Here is a 20222-nt window from a genome sequence, read left to right as displayed (position 1 = left end):
CGATTTCAAGGGCTATAAAAAAGATCACGTTGCTCATGATCACTATACATTTATTTGATGGGAACCTAATGAAAACACCGAATTGGAAAGCATTACTTGTTTCTTTGGTGATGCCCAAACAGACCTAAACACACACATGGTCCACATGCAAGACATTTCGTATTCACTATCGCCTTGACCTTGATCTTCGAGACCTCAACAATAGCGATTTCATTTGAACTGAAAGTTTAAATGGCCTGAAATCAATCTATGCATCAGGTGTAATTCACTGAACTTGTAGAGTTTATTTCACATTGCTGGGTGTTAATTCTTCTGGTGTTTCATGACTTTCAGCGGCAGGTCATAAACCATGCAGCGTTATAGTCTTAAAATAATGATAATAAAAAAAAGAAGGAAGGAGACTTTCGTGATTCAATTTCAAAACAATCTTCCGTAACACCGAAAACATTCACATTAAAATAACATTCACTCACCTTGATAGACTTGATACTCAAAAAAACTCCGAAAACTTCAAATTCGTTGAGACCGCTAAAACCGACGCCAGACAAAAGAAGTCACAAAAGACCGGAAATCAGGCAGATCAGTGCTGTCGTCTCCGCTCGGCCAAGACTGGGTATGGTGTATAAATAATGACCTCACAAGACTCACAAGGGGACCCCAGGGACCCAAGGGGAGGTCGAAGGCTTGAAATTGTTGAGACTACAAGCGAGAACTCTTAAATACACTTTAACTTGCAGTTCGTGGCCAAAGCTGCCCTCATCTGTGGGTCGGTAAGACCTTGAACATTCATGTCACATTTTTTGGAGAACATTCTCCCTTCTCCCTTTTTATGCTCTGGTTCTCCCTTCTCCCTATTTTTTTGCTTCCTTTCTCCCTCCTTCCTATTTTTTTTTTGGCCGTTTCTCCCTCCTCCCTAAACCGTTCCTCTCCCCTCTATATGCAAACGCACGGCACTGCCATGGGTACTAAAATGGCAGTTGTTTTGCAAACAACTTCATGGCAGAAATTGAAACAAAACTCATCCGCCAAAGCAGAATCAAGCCAATAGAATGGAAACGTTACATCGATGACGTTTTCTCCCTATGGAATCAAAACAAGCAAGATATCAATTTGTTCATTGAACAAGCCAACCAGTTCCACTCTTCAATGAAATTCACAGCTGAAATTTCAGTGAGTGAAATTACTTTCCTTGACACAATAATATACAAAGGGGATAGATTTCAAACTGACTCTATCCTTGACATCAAGACCCACTACAAGCCGACAGAAACCTTCCAATACGCGCATTTCACCTCCTGCCACCCTCCGGGTGTAAAACGAGGTTTTATCAAAGGCGAAGAGACAAGACTCCTAAGAACAAACTCTTCACAAACCACTTTTGAAGAGTGCCTCTCAAACTTCAAACTGCGCCTCAAAGCGCGAGGATATCCTAATAACTTCATTGAGAGGTCCCTAACAGGAGTCCGCTTCGAGGACAGAAGGTTGGCTCTCCAACAAAGAAAAAAGACTCAAACGAAAGTTTTGGCATTTGTCACGACATATCACCCAGCAGTACGTGGCCTAAAAAAAATTGTAATGAATAACTGGGTTGTAATACAAAACCAGCCGTTGCTGAAAAGCATCTATACTAAACCTCCGATTATATCATATAAGAGAGGCAAATCTTTAAAAGATACGCTAGTTAGAGCGAAAATTGAATTGAAGGCTAAAATGCATCGCTATCGCAATTCACGAGGGGAGTCCGTGTAGGCCTGTCATATCTTTTGTTTTCAATATGATCGCAATGTTATGTAAATGATATTTTGTATAAACAATCAGATGTTGGGAATTAGATGTTTGCCTGAATGTTTTCCCGATAAAGTTTGCGCTAAAAATCGCTCACTCACTATAGAATTTTGAACATATATATTTTGCCTCTTACAACGTCCCGAGTTCGATTACAACACACTCTTCGATTTTTAGAACAAAAGACAAAAGAAATCGTACAATGTTTTCTTTGGTTGGCTACAGTTACTAACGATGACAGATTTGATGCCTGTCCCTTTCCGGTCAGCTAAACAATCAATTCTAATCTTGTAACTAACTGTTTATTTTTCTTTCTTGTTGCTGTTGTAATTTGTTTCGTTTTTGACTTTTTTATTTAGCGATTCTGTATTTAGGTAACACCATGTATATGGGAATACCAATAAATTGTTGTTGTTGTTGATTATGTAAACACACGATTTCCGACCCAGAGTTTGTTTTGGTTAACACATTCCAAATGAAACAAAATTCATGACCTATAAACTTGAGAAGACGAAGTTTAATCAAAGTTCTTAAAAGTTATTTAAAGTGAAACCGGCTTAATAGATCAATTTCATTCTGCTTAATTTAAAGCCCATGCCAGAGCAAACGATCACGAAGGTAATTTATTGCATAGCTGTTGATATAGCGTGACTCTTCTAATCTAATCTGTCTGCTAGACAATTAAAAAAAAAATAAAACAAGAGGCCTTTCTGTCACACTATTGCACAATTGCACAGCGGAGGCGGAGAGTGTGAAAGTAATCAGCTAGAAATCTGATATTTTTTAGACCTAATAACCCCAAACAATTTATGTTATAGCCTACGTAGCTTGGCGGTTTTTAAGCAATTTTAGCGCGCTAAGAAAGCCGCGAAGCCGCGATAACGAGCGCCAAAGAGCGGCGAAGCCGTGGGGAGCCTGGGAGAGATACAACTGAGAAACCGCTTGCAGGGATAACCGGCAACTTTTTGTTAGTCCAATACGCTAGACTACAAAACAGTCGTATTTTTGCGAACGCGAGCGACGGTCTGGAGCGAGTGTAAAAACGGTGAGGGAGAACGGGGAGAGACGCCGGGCGTGTGAGGCTCGTGCGCTTCACACGCGAGGATCGCATCCTCCGAAAACGTCCGAAAACGACTGTTTTGCAGTCTATCCAATACGCTGGCTTACGGGCCATTGCCATTGGATCAGAAGGCTAATACATCAATCAAAATCTTCGCTAATCTCGCAAGGGACAGCTCCAAGGAACAACACTGATTACAACGCAGATCTTTGGCGTGTAAACAGAAAATAATTGAGAAAGCGTTGTCGAAAGCGTTTTCGCGCCTGAATATTCTTCGCGACTCTCTCGAAATATTTAACTGCCAAACACGAGCAAGAAACAGCTGAAAACAATTTGTGTCATAGGAGAGATGTGATGGCCGTTTGCCCAACAGGCTTTGGCAAAAGCATGATTTTTACCGTGTTTCACTGTTCGCGCTCGCCAAACAAGAATGTTGTCGTCTACGAGAGCCAGTATCGTTGTTAGGCTTTGCGCTTCGCCGCCATCGAGCAAACACCGCATCGGATAGTTTTGTTTTGATAGACTCTATAGTATCACAGTGACTTTTCCCTGCCAAGTTGGCTGGGGGTTTCTTATTACGCGTCGTTTATCTTTCAAGGTCAACCGATCGATCAATGGGCTTTGTTTGACTTGGTTACCGTGTACGCGCCGGCTGCAACAAGCGCACAATGATCTAAGCTTATCAAACTCGAAAAGTTGGGTAGACTGAAATGGTTCTTCGAAAACGTTTAATACCTCGGCAACTACGTAAACGTTTAATTAAAAAGTTTTAAACGAAGTCGCACACAAAATTTTTGGGCGAACTCGAAAAGTTGGGTGCGATAGACGTGGTAGGCTCGATTTCCGCCGCTTTCTCGAGTCCGGTCTGCGTTCCTCCCCGAGAAGAGACGGCTGGACGCGTGAGCGGGGACGAACTCGAAATAAAAATTTCATAGTGGGGGCGAACTCGCCATGGGGCGAAACCGGTATTATTCTTTCTGATTAGCTGTGTTAATATAGCCTGCGAACAGGCTCCCAACGAGGGCAGAAAAAAATTCTGCAACTGAAGCGTGAATCCGCGAGCGAAGCGAGTGGGGCCGCTCTCGGGTCGTCCCGCTCGCCCTAGACTACACTCAGTTAGCTCGCCCTAAACCCAACCGGGAGCCTGTTCGCAGACTGTGTTAATACGATTCACCACCAAACCTGTCATCGGGTTGTCAAATTATGAAATAGGGGGCGGCAATAAAAAATGCGGGTAATCCAGGCAATCAGTTCCTCGCGGCTTCGCTGTTTTGTGCGCTCGCACTCAAATTGCTGAAAAAAATTGCTTAAACCGCCAAGCTACGCAGGCTATTTATATTATTTCTCTTTGGACCATCTCTTATCCAATATCAAATTACAAAACCAGGTGTAATGCCACTGTAACGTTACATTAAATAAATAACGTATTTACATTTGCGGTCTTTCACAAATGCAGTACGATTTCGCCTGATGCGCCCCCCTCCCCTCCCGGGGGGTAACTCCCTTATATGGGTTATATAGGTATGTGCGACCCCAAAGGGAATGGTTTTTCAGCTGTTTTGGTCATAAATAGGGTATCGATTTTAGCTGATTTTGGCCATTTTGGTCATAAATAGGGTATGGTTTTTGCACTCTAGCCTTGATATGGGTATGTTTTTAAGAAGAAGCCACTTTTTCATCATTATCGAAAAGAAAATCAACAAAAGCCCTTCACAAATTATGTTTACGGTTATTTAGCATTGGTCTGAACAAGGGAACTAATTATAACGCAGGTCCGAAACAGGGTTTTGATTTAAGGGTTAGGTCATAAACACGGTTTCGAATTTTTGGTCAGGTCATAAATAGGGTTGGGAATATCGCAGATTTTGGTCATAAATAGGGCAAGGTTTTTGGGAAGCGGGCCGCACACCCCCATCCAATTTTTCTGGGATCACCTTCCCCCCTCCCCCCCCCCCCCCGGGATGCGGCCATTGTTGATAAAGGGTAAGATATTTAGCACGCGTCATTACATGTTACAAGTTATTTCTGTGAGTCACAATGGTTCACTTATTTTCAGAAAATGCGCATTATACATAAACTTTTAATTGGCTCTTAATTGTGATAGATAACCTTTAAATTTCAATTTCCAAAACCAACCGACATTCACAGGGAGAATAAAGACGTAAAATGAAGAAGGAATGAGTGTAGTCTATGAAACAGATTACCGGAAACTTGCAAATACTACCACCTTGGTAACATGTACTTATGGCGGGCTGCGAAAACGTGTGGGCTGGTCCATCTCAATGAAATAAAAATATTCTTGATATATTGAGAAAAGAGAAGTTTAAATCTGCTTAAAAGTAACTTATTTCACACGAACTAAAGTGAATTTCTAATATTACGAGGTCTTTTAAAACGAATATCGTATCACTTTGGCTCAGCTTGATGTGTTTGTTGTTTATATTCCCGTTGTTTTTCATAACATGTCAATTTACACTACGTTTGGACGGTTGTTACCTTATAATTAAAAGTATCGCAACAACTACAGATCTAATCAAGTCTTCCTGAACTCGGTATTTGCCGAGCGTTTGAAAACGTGCATTGTTTTTTATATAAATATGTTTTTGCTTTTGTCGCATCCGACTAGACTCAAACCAAAGAGCAGAAATGTGATAATAATAAAAATGTTTCGAATGTAAAGTTTGATTTGATCAAAGCTGTAAAAGCATTGAATATTTTATGTAACTGATCTAGTGTGTCCTCAGATCCTCTATTTTGTCTGGAGTTCTAGAGATCGCAAGCTTAGCAAAATATTAACTCGGCGCGTGGGATCGACTGAACTTGATCGACAAATGAATATAAAGTATACGATTTCTTCAACAGAAGAGATAGAGTAAAGTCAGCTTTGTTTAAACAGGTCAGCTTCTCGAGTGCTAGGCTGGTATGAGCAGGGGCCCTGACTATGATATGTTGTCGTGAGTTAAGTACATTTTCGTAGTAAAATTCGCTTTGTGTGTTTTAGTATTTTATGTCCGAGCAAATGGTAGTTAATCTTAACTTGAACACGGCCTTCCTACGTTTTTATCGTATTGAGAAACTAGAAATGAATGTTTTGAGTAAGACATCGCCTTACTGGTTCAACTCGTATTTGAAAGAAAGCCGTATCCGTTAACCGGATTTTCTCGATGATATTTCCCGTGTAATGAAAACTATAACAAAATTCTGGTACGTGATTGGTTATCAATAGCCCCGTTTGAGCACTAATAGGACAGTTTGTGGGTCATGCTTGTAACTCGCCCTCTGGTGTAGAAACGGTTAAAATTAAGCGTTTCCTAGCGTACGTAGACGTGTTTTCTATCCAAAGCCCTTTACACTCTCTCGCAAACCAAAAAACACTGCTACGAAGGTCAAACGTTCCCAGGATGTCCCATCGGCTGAACTATTCATCAGACTAAAATGAGTGACAATAAATCAAAGTATTTATTACTAAACTACCCAACGATGTGCAAAATAATTAGTCCGGCTGAAATCTAGCACTAATTGCCTTGGTTTAGGAGACCTTCCTTTCAGTTATAAAATACAGTCACGCGTCGTGTTTAACGTAAACGTTGAATGAAAATTAAGGATCCTTCTGAGAAAGCTTCTTTGAAAACAAGCCGACCCAACGAAATGGCAGTGTCGTGGATTCGTGAGCTTGCTTGGTGTTTGCCCGATTAACGTTTCAAAAACTGGACAAATAAAGGTAACTTGGTTAATTGCAACCAAGTTTCGAGTTAACAAGTTCGAGTTAAGAGGCTACTCTATTGGTAAGCTATCCTCTTTTAACTTATTTCTCGTGGTTCAGTTACTGACAATTTGTTAGCCACAATACTACGGGTGGTAGGGGGGCTGTAAATTAGTCTCAGAGGGTATGCTGTTGACACAAGGCACGCTCGGGCAAAAATAAAACATAGTTTCCGTTACAAAATATTGACTGTGCGGAACGCACAACCCTTTAACGGTAACTGTTGACTCTCCCTCATTTTGCAGTTTTCTACATGCTCGACATCTTGGCACAGTTCCTGTTTTCTTTTCTTTTTTTTCCTTAAGTCCAAATCTGTGCATGCTGATTTCTGGCGCGCGTGTTTTCTCAAAAGATCTTCTACTATTGTTTTCCTGGATCTGGACGATGTTGTATTTTTATAAAGGAGCTGCTCCGGGATAACCGTACGCGTTGGTGTGTTACCCAACACTAACAAAACTTCGCTGTCGGTTAAGGAGAACTGCTGTAGAAGATAACTGGTCTCAGGCACTCTTTAATATCTAGCGTTCTCCACATGATGTGGTTTTGAAAAATGTTCACATTGGCGAGAGGGATTATTTCCAGTTTGAACTTTGTAACCGGAACTGTCACTCTTAGGATTAACTACAATAAGAGTCCCTTCGAGAGACGACTGCGAAGAACTTGATTTAGCTTTAGTTGTCTCGTTCTCTTGCTTTGCCGTTTGAAGCTTCTGTAAAAATAATCTGCTTCGTATCGGCCTGTAACGACTACCTCTTGCCTCGTAAGACCTCCTAGACTCGACACTTGCGTTGTGCCGATCGCACGGGTTAGGAGTACTAGCCATCGGGTTGTTTGAGTCACCGGCCCTATCCTCGTCCCTTAGATCTTCCATCCGCGACCTTTCGCCCTTTCTAGTTGACTTCTTTTCGCTTTGTCTTGTCTTTGCCAGGGAGGGACTACTGCCTCCCTTGCCGTTGCCATTTTAAAGTGCCTTATATTCTACTTCCAGCTGCACGTTGTCTCGGACATCCGCATGAGCTGCATAGAGAAGGGGCATGTTCATACGGTCTCTTTTCACCCAGTTGGCGTGAATGGTCTCCGCTTGATTCATTTTCGGAGTACTTAGTAACGGTACGATTCGACCCACCTGTGTAAATATTTTCGATCGTTGTCCTCTTCATTGAAATTCTCTAAGTCTTCCTTGGCCTTGTTGACGATTACACAGTGCTTTAAAACGTCTTCTGGCTTCTTTTCTTAACCTGGGAGCCTGCCGGTTCCGGCAATCTTAGAAAATAACATTCGCTAGTCTTGACTCTTCCCGATTCAGGGCATGAGAATCAACTGACCGTCGCAAACCCGCCATATTTGACCATGCCATATCATTAACCCGGCCATGAAGATTAAAGTTAAGAAATACTTCTTACAGTATTTCGACTTTCTTTCCACAGAACTTCGTTAAAAGTTGTTCTAAAAAAGCTCGACTGAGCAACAGTCTTCACTTTCACATTTCATTGTGGCGAGAGGTACAAGTCAGTGAAACCAAACCTTTGCACCTCTTTACCTTCCCGTCCAAAAAACAAAATTCTTGACTCAAGATATGGTATTCAGTACTGTCCATGCTAAGTGCGAATTTTGCTTTAAACTTACTGGTCTGAAAAACAAATGACGGCTTATCAGGATTACCACCCCGGTCATTTAATTTATAAACATAACATGGGTCACAAGAGTCGGCCAAAGGAACAGGTGTTTTAAAAAACGTTTTTGAAGATAGGTCTACCAAAGATCATCCTTTATTGGTCTATCAACACGTTTGTTTCAGGTTTTTTGCTTATGATTATTTTTCAAGTTTGCGTGACCAGCGCTGTTTACTCGCGATCCGCACCGCTTACCCGCGACCCGCGCTGCCTACCCGCGACCCGCGCTGCTTACCCGCGACCCGCGACCCGCGGTCCGCGTTGATTAGACACTCCCGAGATTTCCTCCCATGCATGCTTGATCCGTCTCATGTCAGAGTTCGTTGTGTTCTCTTTTTTGAAATTATTTCGCCTGTTTTATGACTTGAAGGCTGCAGCATAATCTGAATAGTTGTCGATCAATTTTCACTCCTCCTTTAACAAACAAATGAACGCGATTACATTGATATAGTTGCGGACGTAATCCCAAAAGTATAAAACATTCCTTACAGTGGCTTCTGACTTATAATATAACGTGTTCTTTTTAAATGGTCTTTCAATCTCAAGTGGACCGCTTAAGAGGTCCGCTTAATACAGGTTTGACTGTAATATTAAGATGTCCAAACGTAAATGAGATGGAAATTATTTCTGCATTACTGTGAGTCTAACAGCAGTTGTGGAATTGTTATATCGGTCTCGGTTGAGTCTTGAAAAAGCTTGGCTTACTTCATCTCTATATTTAGCTCTGTAAGGAAGTTTGACGCCATATGGCTGAAGTAATCAGATGCAAAGGCTAAAATGGGCAATGTTTTTAACATGTAGACACTTCACGGTATGGCTTTTACAAGTCTGCTTCTTTTTTCCTCGTAGGAGTGTGATCTCCCGGCAGGTGGCAATGACTTCACCTTCACAGAAATCTCGAGAACATGGCCAGCTATATCCGTCCCCTGGCAAATTACATGTAACAATACTGGCATCAGAATGGAGGTCAACTAAAGGCGGACTCTCCACCATAAACAGAGAATTAGCCATAGAGTTGGCTAAATGTCCTGAGGTGGAAATCTCTTTCTTTGTTCCACAATGCAGCGAAGAAGACAAGAGAACGGCCCGTGATCACCACATTGAAATTGTCGAGGCAACAAGACTGACTGGGTACGATGAACTAGAATGGCTTAGCTTTCCGCCAGATCATTTGCAAATTGATGTCATCGTTGGTCATGGCGTGAAGCTTGGTCACCAAGCACAAGTAATAAGGAAGTCTCACAAATGTAAGTGGATTCAAGTTGTCCACACAGACCCAGAGGAACTGGGAATGTATAAGTCCTACCAAAATCCGATTTCCACGGGCGAGAAGAAGCACAAAGTAGAAGTGGAACTTTGCGAAAAGGCTGACTTCGTTGTGGGCGTTGGGCCGAAGTTGTGCGAGGCTTTTCGCAGATATCTTCGCTGGTGTAAGAAAGATGAAGCCATTCTTAACATTACCCCTGGTGTCTTTAATGAATTTGTGGATGTTGAACATGCTGCTGAAGAGAGAGAACGATGCGGCATTTTAGTGTTTGGCCGCGGAGATGCTGAAGATTTTCAGTTAAAAGGTTTTGATGTTGCTGGCAAAGCCGTCGCTGAGTTGAATGATGCTCATCTTGTTTTCGTTGGTGCACCTGAAGGAAAGCACGAGGACATAGCAAAGCGTCTGCTTGAGTGTGGTCTTCCTGCTCACCGCCTGACAGTGAGAAGCTTCCTGCAAAGCAGAGAGGATTTGAAACGATTGTTCTGCGAAGTAGATCTTGTACTGATGCCTTCCAGAACAGAGGGATTTGGCTTGACTGGCTTAGAGGCATTATCAGCTGGTCTCCCTGTACTTGTTAGCAAGAACTCAGGATTTGGAGAAGCCCTAGGTAAAGTACCGTTTGGTTCAGCATGTGTCATTGATTCTGAGAATCCTCTGGTATGGGCTGAAGCCATCAAGAAAGTCTGGAATAAAGATAGAGAGACAAGACTTCAGGAGGCTGAACTGTTACGTTCTTCCTATAAGAAGAATTACAACTGGGCCAAACAAAGTCGAGGTCTTGTTAACCAAATGTTAACCCTCGTTGATGGTATGTACTTGTAGGGCATTTTTGTAGGATATCTACAAATTTATAACTAGTGATAGTGACTGTGACGTGAAAAAAAAAGACGTTTTTAATCAAATTTTGTAGCACCACACATTAAGAATGATAAACTGGACACTGGACCCGGCTGTCTAAAGTATGACCAAACTAATTCGGTGAAAGTGTGATTTTTGATTTCAGGTCTGTAATGTTTCAGTGAAGCCGTTATGTTGATATTTTTGGACTTCACCCAGAAACAGTTCTTGGAGAAACACGTTTAATTGTATTAGTGTTAATCGGCATACCAGGCTAAACTGCTGATTTTCAAAAATGGTTACTCTTTTGTTTAATTTAAAATATCTCTCTGTTTGCAGGTCAAACTAATTTTGTTAAAGATTCAGCTCAAAGCCCAAAACCCAAATTTCCTGCAGTTTTATCGTCTTCTAATGCCCAGGATACCAAGAGAATGCTTGTCGAGGACCATGCAGGTAAATAACAGCTCCGAACTGTAACAATTTTATAAATAAGTCATGTTATGTCCAGGTTTGCAGGAAGTTCTAAGATTACGAAAATTTGAATACACCCGAACCTCTTCTTACGGACACCTTTATATTACGGACAATTAATATTTGATCCCAAAATTCCAGAATTCATACATTCTTAGACAGTTCATTTACCTCTATAATACGGACTCTTCCATACTCTTCATTTGTACTAATATGGAAAATTGTGAAGACGATGCACTTCACCTAGTGTCTTGGTGCTTAGTGGCACACGAGACCTCAAGAAGAGTAAGGATCAAATAATGAGTCCAATAGGTTAGAGCGGTTTTTAAATGAAAGTCGTAAAACGAAAACACCAAACCAATGTACTTACCAATTAGACTACTCAGCCAATCTGAAAACCTAGGAAACCCAAAACCAAAACCCAAGTCAGTAATTGCCTGATTACTTTCGACACTGAAATCCTAAATCCTAATTTGTTGTTATTTCGTACAATTTCCTATTCTTTCGGAGTTTAGTAGAATATTTAGTCGTGACTTGCAGTAATAAATTATATATATAAACCAGACAAACGCGTGATCTTTTACTCAGCTAACCAATTAGATAGAAGATTATTATAACGGCAAGAATTTTGACTGCTTCCAGCTATGAAAAGTATTCGTGATCTGCAGCAAATGGAGGGTGATGCAAACGAGTTCAGCAAGAAATCTGACGCAACAGAAAATCTGCAAAAGATTGCTTCAGATAAGGGATTCAGCATTTGTGACAACCCAGGATCGGGAAACTGTATGTTCTACGCACTGTCAGAGCAACTGCAAAGCGTGAAAGGAATCCAAATTTCGGTGACTGAACTTCGGAAAAAGTTAGTCGGATGCCTCAGGAACTCCCCCAAATTGGTAAGTAAGCGGTCCACAGGTGTCTTCTGATGTGAATGAAAGTGTGCTAAAACCGGGCTCTGAAATCTCTTCGAGTAACTGATGATGGAATTTAAATATTATAGTCCTTTCTCGAGTACGTAATCATAGTTATTGCCGGACAAAATAACCAGCAAAAGCTTTGGTACCAGTACTTTGGTACTTTGTGTCCCTGACCCAATCGAGAGATGTTACCTTATTAGATAAACTATGTGTCAACATAATTCCATAAATCTAGTAACAACCGGGTTAGGTTTTGAATACCCATCGATTGTAAAAACGTGAATTATTGTTAAGAATATTGAAAACCAAACGCCGTTTATTTTGGTATAGGTCAGGACGACTGACATATCGTGTCAGCTACTTTTAGTACATTCAATTAACTTTAAACTTTTTTCGCTCTCAAAGACCGATGGAACAGATTTGTTCAACTTTGTCCATGGATGCCCATCATGGGCTGATTACTTGAGAAGCATGGAAAAGGATGGCACATGGGGCGATCACTTGGTTCTCCGTGCCGCAGCAAACTGCTACAAAACGCCTATTCGTGTAATCAGCAGTCTTGACTGTGATTTAATCATCAATCCAGATCGTGTTGTTGGCAACACCAACCTGCTTGTTTTGGGACACATCCACGAGAAACACTACGTTAGTCTGCAACCCAGACAAGGTAGGTTGCAAGGATTTGATAAGCCAGTAAAACCAACATAAAAAAACTGTTCTCTCGATTTTAACGTAATTAACAAGTGGCTCTCAATTAGTTTGCTGTTTTAGCTCAATAGCAGGAATTTTCCCAATTTTGTTGAACCCGAAATTCAGATCACACCTGTGGTGCGATGTGATAGTGTAGCTATAAGGAAACATGATTTTCACTTTCCTTTGACATGGTATTATAACAGGGTTTCAAGAAGATAACTTTAGATGCAGATGATAAAAAAACCTTTTTAAAATAGTCAGTTTAAGCTTTAGTTTTAATAAATTTCTTTCAAGTCGCCACAAATAAGACATCTTTGATATCAGCAGTACAAGTATTTCGTCTGGTATGAACGTTGGGTGACTGACCGATGTAAGAGTGATTTGATTTCAGTTGTGTAATGTTTCATTAAAGCCGTTATGTTTACATTTTTCGACTTCACCTCTAAAAAAAAACTGTAGTGAGGAGCATTTTTGCATGTTCATTTAACTTTTAATATTGTATTAGTGTTAATCGGCATACCAGGAAGAACTGATGGTTGTTTAAAATGCAAACTTTCTGGCTAATCTTTTGTTTAATTCAAAATACCTTTCTATGTGCAGGTCAAACCAATTTTGTTAAATGTTCAACTCAAAGACGAAAACACAAATCTCCTGCAGTTTTATCTGTTTCTAGTACCCAGGGTACCAAGAGGATGCTTGGCGAGGACCATGCAGGTAAATAGCAGATCTGAATCGGCAGCAACAGATTTATAAATAAAGACGTATATGAACTGTTTACTAATGTATGAATTCTGGATTTTTGAGTTCAAATTAACTGTCCGTGATATAGATGTTCCCGTAAGAACACGTTGGAGACAGTAGGTGTATTAAAATTTTCGTATACTTACAACTTCCTGCAAAGTTACATAACATGATTTATTATATGGCTAGCTCCGTGAGCGGGCAAGATGAATCAAATCCTGCGCTGTGATTGGCTACCCGAGCGGGCAAGATGGAGCTATCTTGCCCGCTCGGGACTACCCGCAGTGTCCCGCAAGAAAAATTTCCCCGAAAGCCATATAAGAAATCCTTTATTGACCAAGCTTGTTCGGTCAAGATGGCTGGATATTGGCCTCGTTCTTTTTTCGCGTGTTTTTGGACCTCGACTCCGTCTCGGTCCATAAACACGCAAAAAAAGAACTTGGTCAATATCCAGCCATCTTGACCTCACACTTGGTCAATAACCCATACACAATACGGACGCTTTCATAATACGGAGGCTTACTATCTTTATTAATACCAATAACGAAAATTTTAAAGACGATGAACTTCACCAAGGTTCTTGGTGCTTAGTGGTACACGATACCGCAAGAAGAGTTAGGATCAAATGATGAGTCCAACAAGTTAGAGCGGTTTTCAATTGAGTGTCGGAAAACGAAAACCAAATTTATGTACTTACCGATTAGACTACTCAGCAAATCTCAAAACAAGTAGAGCAAATGAGCAAGTTAAACGAACATATAGAATATAGAGTATAGAATATAGAGAGTAATTGGCATAAATTAAATACGCACTAAAAAGAATGTTCGGAAGAATGCAAAAAGCGCTCAAATTAATGTTTGTTTAAAAGAATGTTATATTGTCTCAGGAGTGGGCATGAATTATTGTCAGCCTCAACAGTTTTGGCCGTGTGCCATGATTCCATTGTCTTTCCCCGAAATTCAGAATTGCCTGGCTTTTAGGACCATGGTAACAAAGCATTAAATAACGTCCTCGGGAGGTAGATTGTAAGAGGTGACTCATCAAGTGCTTTTATGTGAACTGTTGTAGGCACCACTCCCAAATTAACCTCCACGAAAGCAGAATCCAATTATGCTCAGTTGTGTCAGATTCTGGTCACTGTGGGTTCAGGAGTCCTGAGGGAAACATTTGACAGAATCATTCTACCACAAAATCTTCGGAAACATTTGAAAGACTATCAAAATCATGACACACTGCGGTCACTTCGAACGCAAAGAATCCTCACGTCAAAGCAATGGGGTCAACTGTATCCTGATCGCGCCTCCTCGGTGGCATCCAAAGACTTTGACCCTACACTTCTTATGGTTCTGTTAAGGACAGTTTGTAAGTTGACTCCACCAACAGCTGGCTGGGACGCACCTCCTCATGCAGCAGACACCAGTCGCGAGGCTGACATAGCCCGTGTGAGGTATTTCATGAATGCTGTGCTTGGCCATGCAGATAAAGCCCGTGTTAGTGATGCAGTATTTGTTAACTACTGCGAGAACATCCGGGAAACACTGGTGAGATTAGGAGGAGCTGGTTATGGTGATGCCATGGACAAAATCATACATCCGAAAACGGACCCTATCACTGAGGAACATTACAAGGAGCTCCTGATGCAGTGGAAAAAGAACGAGGACTGCATCAAGGACAAAATGAATGAGCTGGATAGTGCGACGGAATCTTCTGGAGATGTGGGTGAGTTCTGATTTGACAATAGTTACAAATGGCATAGTCATGTCAGAACCGACTCTTGTCAGTATTCCGTTCTGCTGATACAGTGTGACTTCTTCTTATTCCATAAATGCCTTTTTATTGAATATATGAAAGTGCAACAAAGAAAACAAAGAAATACTGGTAGTCATCCTTGGAATTTATGCCCTGAAAATGGGGGAAAAACAGGGCCTTTCTCGTCATGGACGCCATTCCGTGAAATAGTCACTTTCCCAGCTGCGAGGACGGAAACTTTCCCAACGAGCAGAAAAAAGGGTACATTTCAGCAAAACTGCTAAAAAGAGTAAGCCAAAAAGAACATGCAGAACTCAAAGAAAATTTTAACAAATTTCCCTATGTGCGCACGTTCCAACAAAACATTGAAATAATTGCCTCGTTCAAGAGAGATTTTTGCGTGCTCATCCTTTGCGTGCTCAGCTTCAATTACTCGCGATAACAGCGCCCAATTCCATCCCCCTGGGGAGGACAGTTACATATAGCTATGTGCAGCGTCCAATTTCCGTTTTGAGGTAAAATAAATCACCGAAGTCAAAGGCTTAAAATGTTTTGCCTTAGTTTAACTTGCATTTTTCCAAGACTAAACACAATTTGATCAGCACCAAGTTATTTGCAACTGTTTTGAAAGAGGAGAATAGTATTGTCTTTTGACCTAGTATTAATAACGGCATATTCGACTTTTTTACTCTGGCTCCCTCTACTTTGAAAATTTCAAATGTATACCTTTTAAATTTTGTTTCTGTGATTCTTCTGGAGAAGGACGTTTTGTCAACATTTTATTCATAACATTTATTAAGTACATTGCAACAGGTAAGTTTGTTACGCTTATGTCATACTGTAACTTTTCAGTGGTGCTGAACGTGAAAGCGGTCTTTGCTGTTAGAACGCAGTGCCTGAATATTCCGATACGACAATGATCCTATAGAATTGGGAAACTTTTATTTATCAAGTGCCAAAAAAGAGATCAAGCAAGTCGACATCATAGACATTCCTGCCGATATCTTATGCATGGTAAACATAACTGTAAATTATAATTTTTGCCTCTCATGTGAAACCGAAGTAATTTATATTTCCTAGCTTGATTAACATAAAAAGCGTATTTTCTCATCTGATTTATTGTCGTTTTCTCTTTTTCTAGGCATGCCTTATCCAGTAAATGAGATAGAAAGAATCCGCCAGCTCTACAAAACTCGTGAAGGAAGTGTGCTGCCAGTACCATGGTGTGAAGATTTCAGCTTTCATCTGGATGAGATTTTCACCAGGCTCAGGTTTTGGAACAAAGAAAAAGCAAGAGGAACACTGGCTGAAGAAATCACCAACATGACAGCTATCTTCAAAGCCCATGAAGGATGTCAGAAGCCACGGACTGTTTTGATTGAAGGAGATCCTGGCATGGGAAAGACAACTTACTGTCAAAAGCTGGCGTATGACTGGGCAAATAGACAGGAAGAATGGGACGAGTCTTTTCCAGAAATCGAATTGCTGCTACTGCTTAGATGCCATGATATCGAAACTAACATCTGGGAGGCTATCGAAGAACAAATTCTCCCCGAAGATATTAACAAAGAATCCAAAGAAAACATTTTCAAATTCATCCGTGAAAATCAGTCCAAAGTTTTGTTAGTACTTGATGGTTTAGATGAAATGGATGATCCTAGTAAACTGGCCATGTACTTAAAACTCGTTCAAGGTCGAGAGTTCTCTAAGTGTCACATCGTTTTTACATCTAGACATGAAGTTGGAATGAAATTTAGGCGGTTCTGTGATACCCTGTGGGAAATTGTGGGATTCACTACGGAAGATGCAGAAAGCTTCATCTTCAAGTATTTTAAAAACAACAGACCTTTGGCTTACAAACTCCTAGAACTACTTAGGTCAGGATCTAAAGACTTACGTGAAATGATGGCAAATCCTTTGAACACCACTTTACTTTGTCTTCTTTGCGAGGATTTCCAGGGTTCTTTTCCGACGGGCAGGACTCAATTGTACATTGAAATTGTACTTTGTGTTTTGAGAAGATATGAAGAGAAGAACCAATTGCCGAGTACCAACGACGACCTGATTAAAGTTTACGAGAAAGAGCTGATACATCTGGGGCATATGGCGTTCAAATCTCTGTGTGAAGGACAGCTATATATTGAAGAAAGCAGATTTGATTGCAGTTCGACTGTTTTAAGTCTTTTAACCAAGTTTGGATTTTTATCAGTCCAAGTCAGTCTAGGTAGTCGAAGAAGACGTTGTGTGCGTTACGGATTTATGCACAAGAGTTTTCAAGAATTCTTTAGTGGTTTCTATCTCGCTTCGAAGATTCTCAGCGGAGAAGTTGACTGTGACACAGTAGTAACTGATGAGAGATATTTAGATGAACTGAACCAAGCGTTTTTGTTCATGAGTGGAATTGTTGTCTCACGATGCGAAGAAACCGCAGTGGGTCTTGTAAAAAGCATCGCAGCACATATAAACGGCGAAAGTCAAATAAGTAGGAATCTGAAATTCGCGTTTGACTGTGTAGAGGAGTGCGCAACCCATAAGGAAAACCTTCAATCGCAATTGTTGCATACTTTTGGTGCCCACCTCCACATTACGGCTTTAGGGTTAAATGATGAAACAGTACTTGATGCACCGTTGTACTTTGAGTATTTCTGTGAGGCCCTTACTGTAAATACTTCTTTGACTCATTTGGCTATAGAGATTCCGGAGGATTCTGATGCTGGTTTACTTTCTGATGCTATTAAAGTCAATACCGTATTGACTAATTTGGATTTGACCTTGAACTATATTGGTGCTTCTGGTGCAGCTTCCCTCTCTGATGCTATTAAAGTCAATACCATATTGACTAATTTGGATTTGAGCCGGAACAATATTGGTGCTTCTGGTGCTGCTTCCCTCTCTGATGCTATTAAAGTCAATACCGTATTGACTAATTTGGATTTGAGCTGGAACGATATTGGTGCTTCTGGTGCTGCTTCCCTCTCTGATGCTATTAAAGTCAATACCGTATTGACTAATTTGGATGTGAGCTGGAACAATATTGGTGATTTTGGTGCTGCTTCCCTCTCTGATGCTATTAAAGTCAATACCGTATTGACTAATTTGGATTTGAGCCGGAACAATATTGGTGCTTCTGGTGCTGCTTCCCTCTCTGATGCTATTAAAGTCAATACCGTATTGACTAATTTGGATTTGAGTGGGAACGATATTGGTGCTTCTGGTGCTGCTTCCCTCTCGGATGCTATTAAAGTCAATACCGTATTGACTAATTTGGATTTGACCTTGAACTATATTGGTGCTTCTGGTGCAGCTTCCCTCTCTGATGCTATTAAAGTCAATACCGTATTGACTAATTTGGATTTGAGCTGGAACAATATTGGTGCTTCTGGTGCTGCTTCCCTCTCTGATGCTATTAAAGTCAATACCGTATTGACTAATTTGGATTTGACCTTGAACTATATTGGTGCTTCTGGTGCAGCTTCCCTCTCTGATGCTATTAAAGTCAATACCATATTGACTAATTTGGATTTGAGCCGGAACAATATTGGTGCTTCTGGTGCTGCTTCCCTCTCTGATGCTATTAAAGTCAATACCGTATTGACTAATTTGGATTTGAGCTGGAACGATATTGGTGCTTCTGGTGCTGCTTCCCTCTCTGATGCTATTAAAGTCAATACCGTATTGACTAATTTGGATGTGAGCTGGAACAATATTGGTGATTTTGGTGCTGCTTCCCTCTCTGATGCTATTAAAGTCAATACCGTATTGACTAATTTGGATTTGAGCCGGAACAATATTGGTGCTTCTGGTGCTGCTTCCCTCTCTGACGCTATTAAAGTCAATACCGTATTGACTAATTTGGATTTGAGTGGGAACAATATTGGTGCTTCTGGTGCTACTTCCCTCTCTGATGCTATTAAAGTCAATACCGTATTGACTAATTTGGATTTGAGCTGGAACAATATTGGTGATTCTGGTGCTGCTTCCCTCTCTGATGCTATTAAAGTCAATACCGTATTGACTAATTTGGATTTGAGCTGGAACAATATTGGTGCTTCTGGTGCTGCTTCCCTCTCGGATGCTATTAAAGTCAATACCGTATTGACTAATTTGGATTTGAGTGGGAACAATATTGGTGCTTCTGGTGCTACTTCCCTCTCTGATGCTATTAAAGTCAATACCGTATTGACTAATTTGGATTTGAGCTGGAACAATATTGGTGCTTCTGGTGCTGCTTCCCTCTCTGATGCTATTAAAGTCAATACCGTATTGACTAATTTGGATTTGAGTGGGAACGATATTGATGCTTCTGGTGCTGCTTCCCTCTCTGATGCTATTAAAGTCAATACCGTATTGACTAATTTGGATTTGAGGTGGAACAATATTGGTGCTTCTGGTGCTGCTTCCCTCTCTGATGCTATTAAAGTCAATACCGTATTGACTAATTTGGATTTGGAGCCGGAACAATATTGGTGATTTTGGTGCTGCTTCCCTCTCTGATGCTATTAAAGTCAACCCGTATTGACTAATTTGAATTTGAGTGAGAACAATATTGGTGCTTCTTGTGCTGCTTCCCTCTCTGACGCTATTAAAGTCAATATGCCTTATGTGAAATTAGTAACATGACAGTTGTAAATATACAGTATGGCTTCCAAAAGATAGTTTGCGTGAGATTGTCACGTGTCATAATCTGATCAGCGCTAACATGTCGCCGAAAACTTATGTAGTCTTATACTAACGACAAACTGACGCTCTATTTTACCGGTACTGTGGTAGCTGACTCGTTCCCAGTCGTTTCCATACAACTTCATGCAGAGCGCGGAACGGGGCGAGGCGGGAGTGCAGGGTGAGATCACCCCTTCCTCACCTTGCGCCCTGCCGCGTGTTGAATGAAGACGACTGGGGACGAGTCAGCTGTGGTAGAGATTTTTACATAGCAATGCCCATAGAACCGGTTGTTTTATGTCAAAGAAGTGCTTACAATTTACACCCATTTCGATTTAGTTCAATTATATTTGAGACAGAAACCTTAATGACGTATGCCAATGAAAAATTTAGAATCCTTTAATTAACATTCTGATACCAGAATCATGGGTAATAAAGAGCCTTTACTCTCCGAGCTGGAGTTACGTGAAACGTGTCTAGATGTTAAATACAAGAATTTTCTAAATGATATGTTGCAACCCTTCATTTCCCCGCTGTTTAAAACACATTGATTTTGACTCTCAGGGAGAATAACAACAAAACAAAATCAAAAGGCCCCTTTGGGCTATCT

General features: G+C 40.8%; 1 protein-coding gene and 1 pseudogene across 2 annotated transcripts in view; both read left to right on the top strand.

The window, feature by feature from the left end:
* Positions 1–3772, top strand: part of LOC149108762 (uncharacterized) — a 5478-nt gene extending 1706 nt beyond the window's left edge. The window contains exon 1 of the mRNA XM_089293348.1: positions 1–3772. This exon is cut by the window's left edge and continues 1706 nt beyond it. Coding sequence (XP_089149474.1) covers positions 997–1749 — 753 coding nt within the window. The 5' untranslated portion in view covers positions 1–996 and the 3' untranslated portion in view covers positions 1750–3772.
* The window catches only part of LOC149108761 (uncharacterized), a 25351-nt pseudogene extending 5268 nt beyond the window's left edge, over positions 1–20083 (top strand). The window contains exons 2-8 of the transcript XR_016208276.1: positions 9131–10356; positions 10725–10838; positions 11499–11749; positions 12176–12437; positions 13064–13177; positions 14273–14923; positions 16095–20083. The product of XR_016208276.1 is annotated as an uncharacterized LOC149108761 (transcript). The remainder of the gene's footprint in view (positions 1–9130; positions 10357–10724; positions 10839–11498; positions 11750–12175; positions 12438–13063; positions 13178–14272; positions 14924–16094) is intronic.
* The last annotated feature ends 139 nt before the right edge of the window (positions 20084–20222 follow it).

This window comes from Orbicella faveolata, unplaced genomic scaffold (genome assembly GCF_042242905.1).
Source record: "Orbicella faveolata isolate gen_17 unplaced genomic scaffold, um_ofav_v1 contig_25, whole genome shotgun sequence".
Lineage (NCBI taxonomy): Eukaryota > Metazoa > Cnidaria > Anthozoa > Scleractinia > Merulinidae > Orbicella > Orbicella faveolata.
The sequence above is the reverse complement of the archived record's forward strand: the minus strand, read 5'-3'. Positions and strand labels throughout refer to the sequence as shown.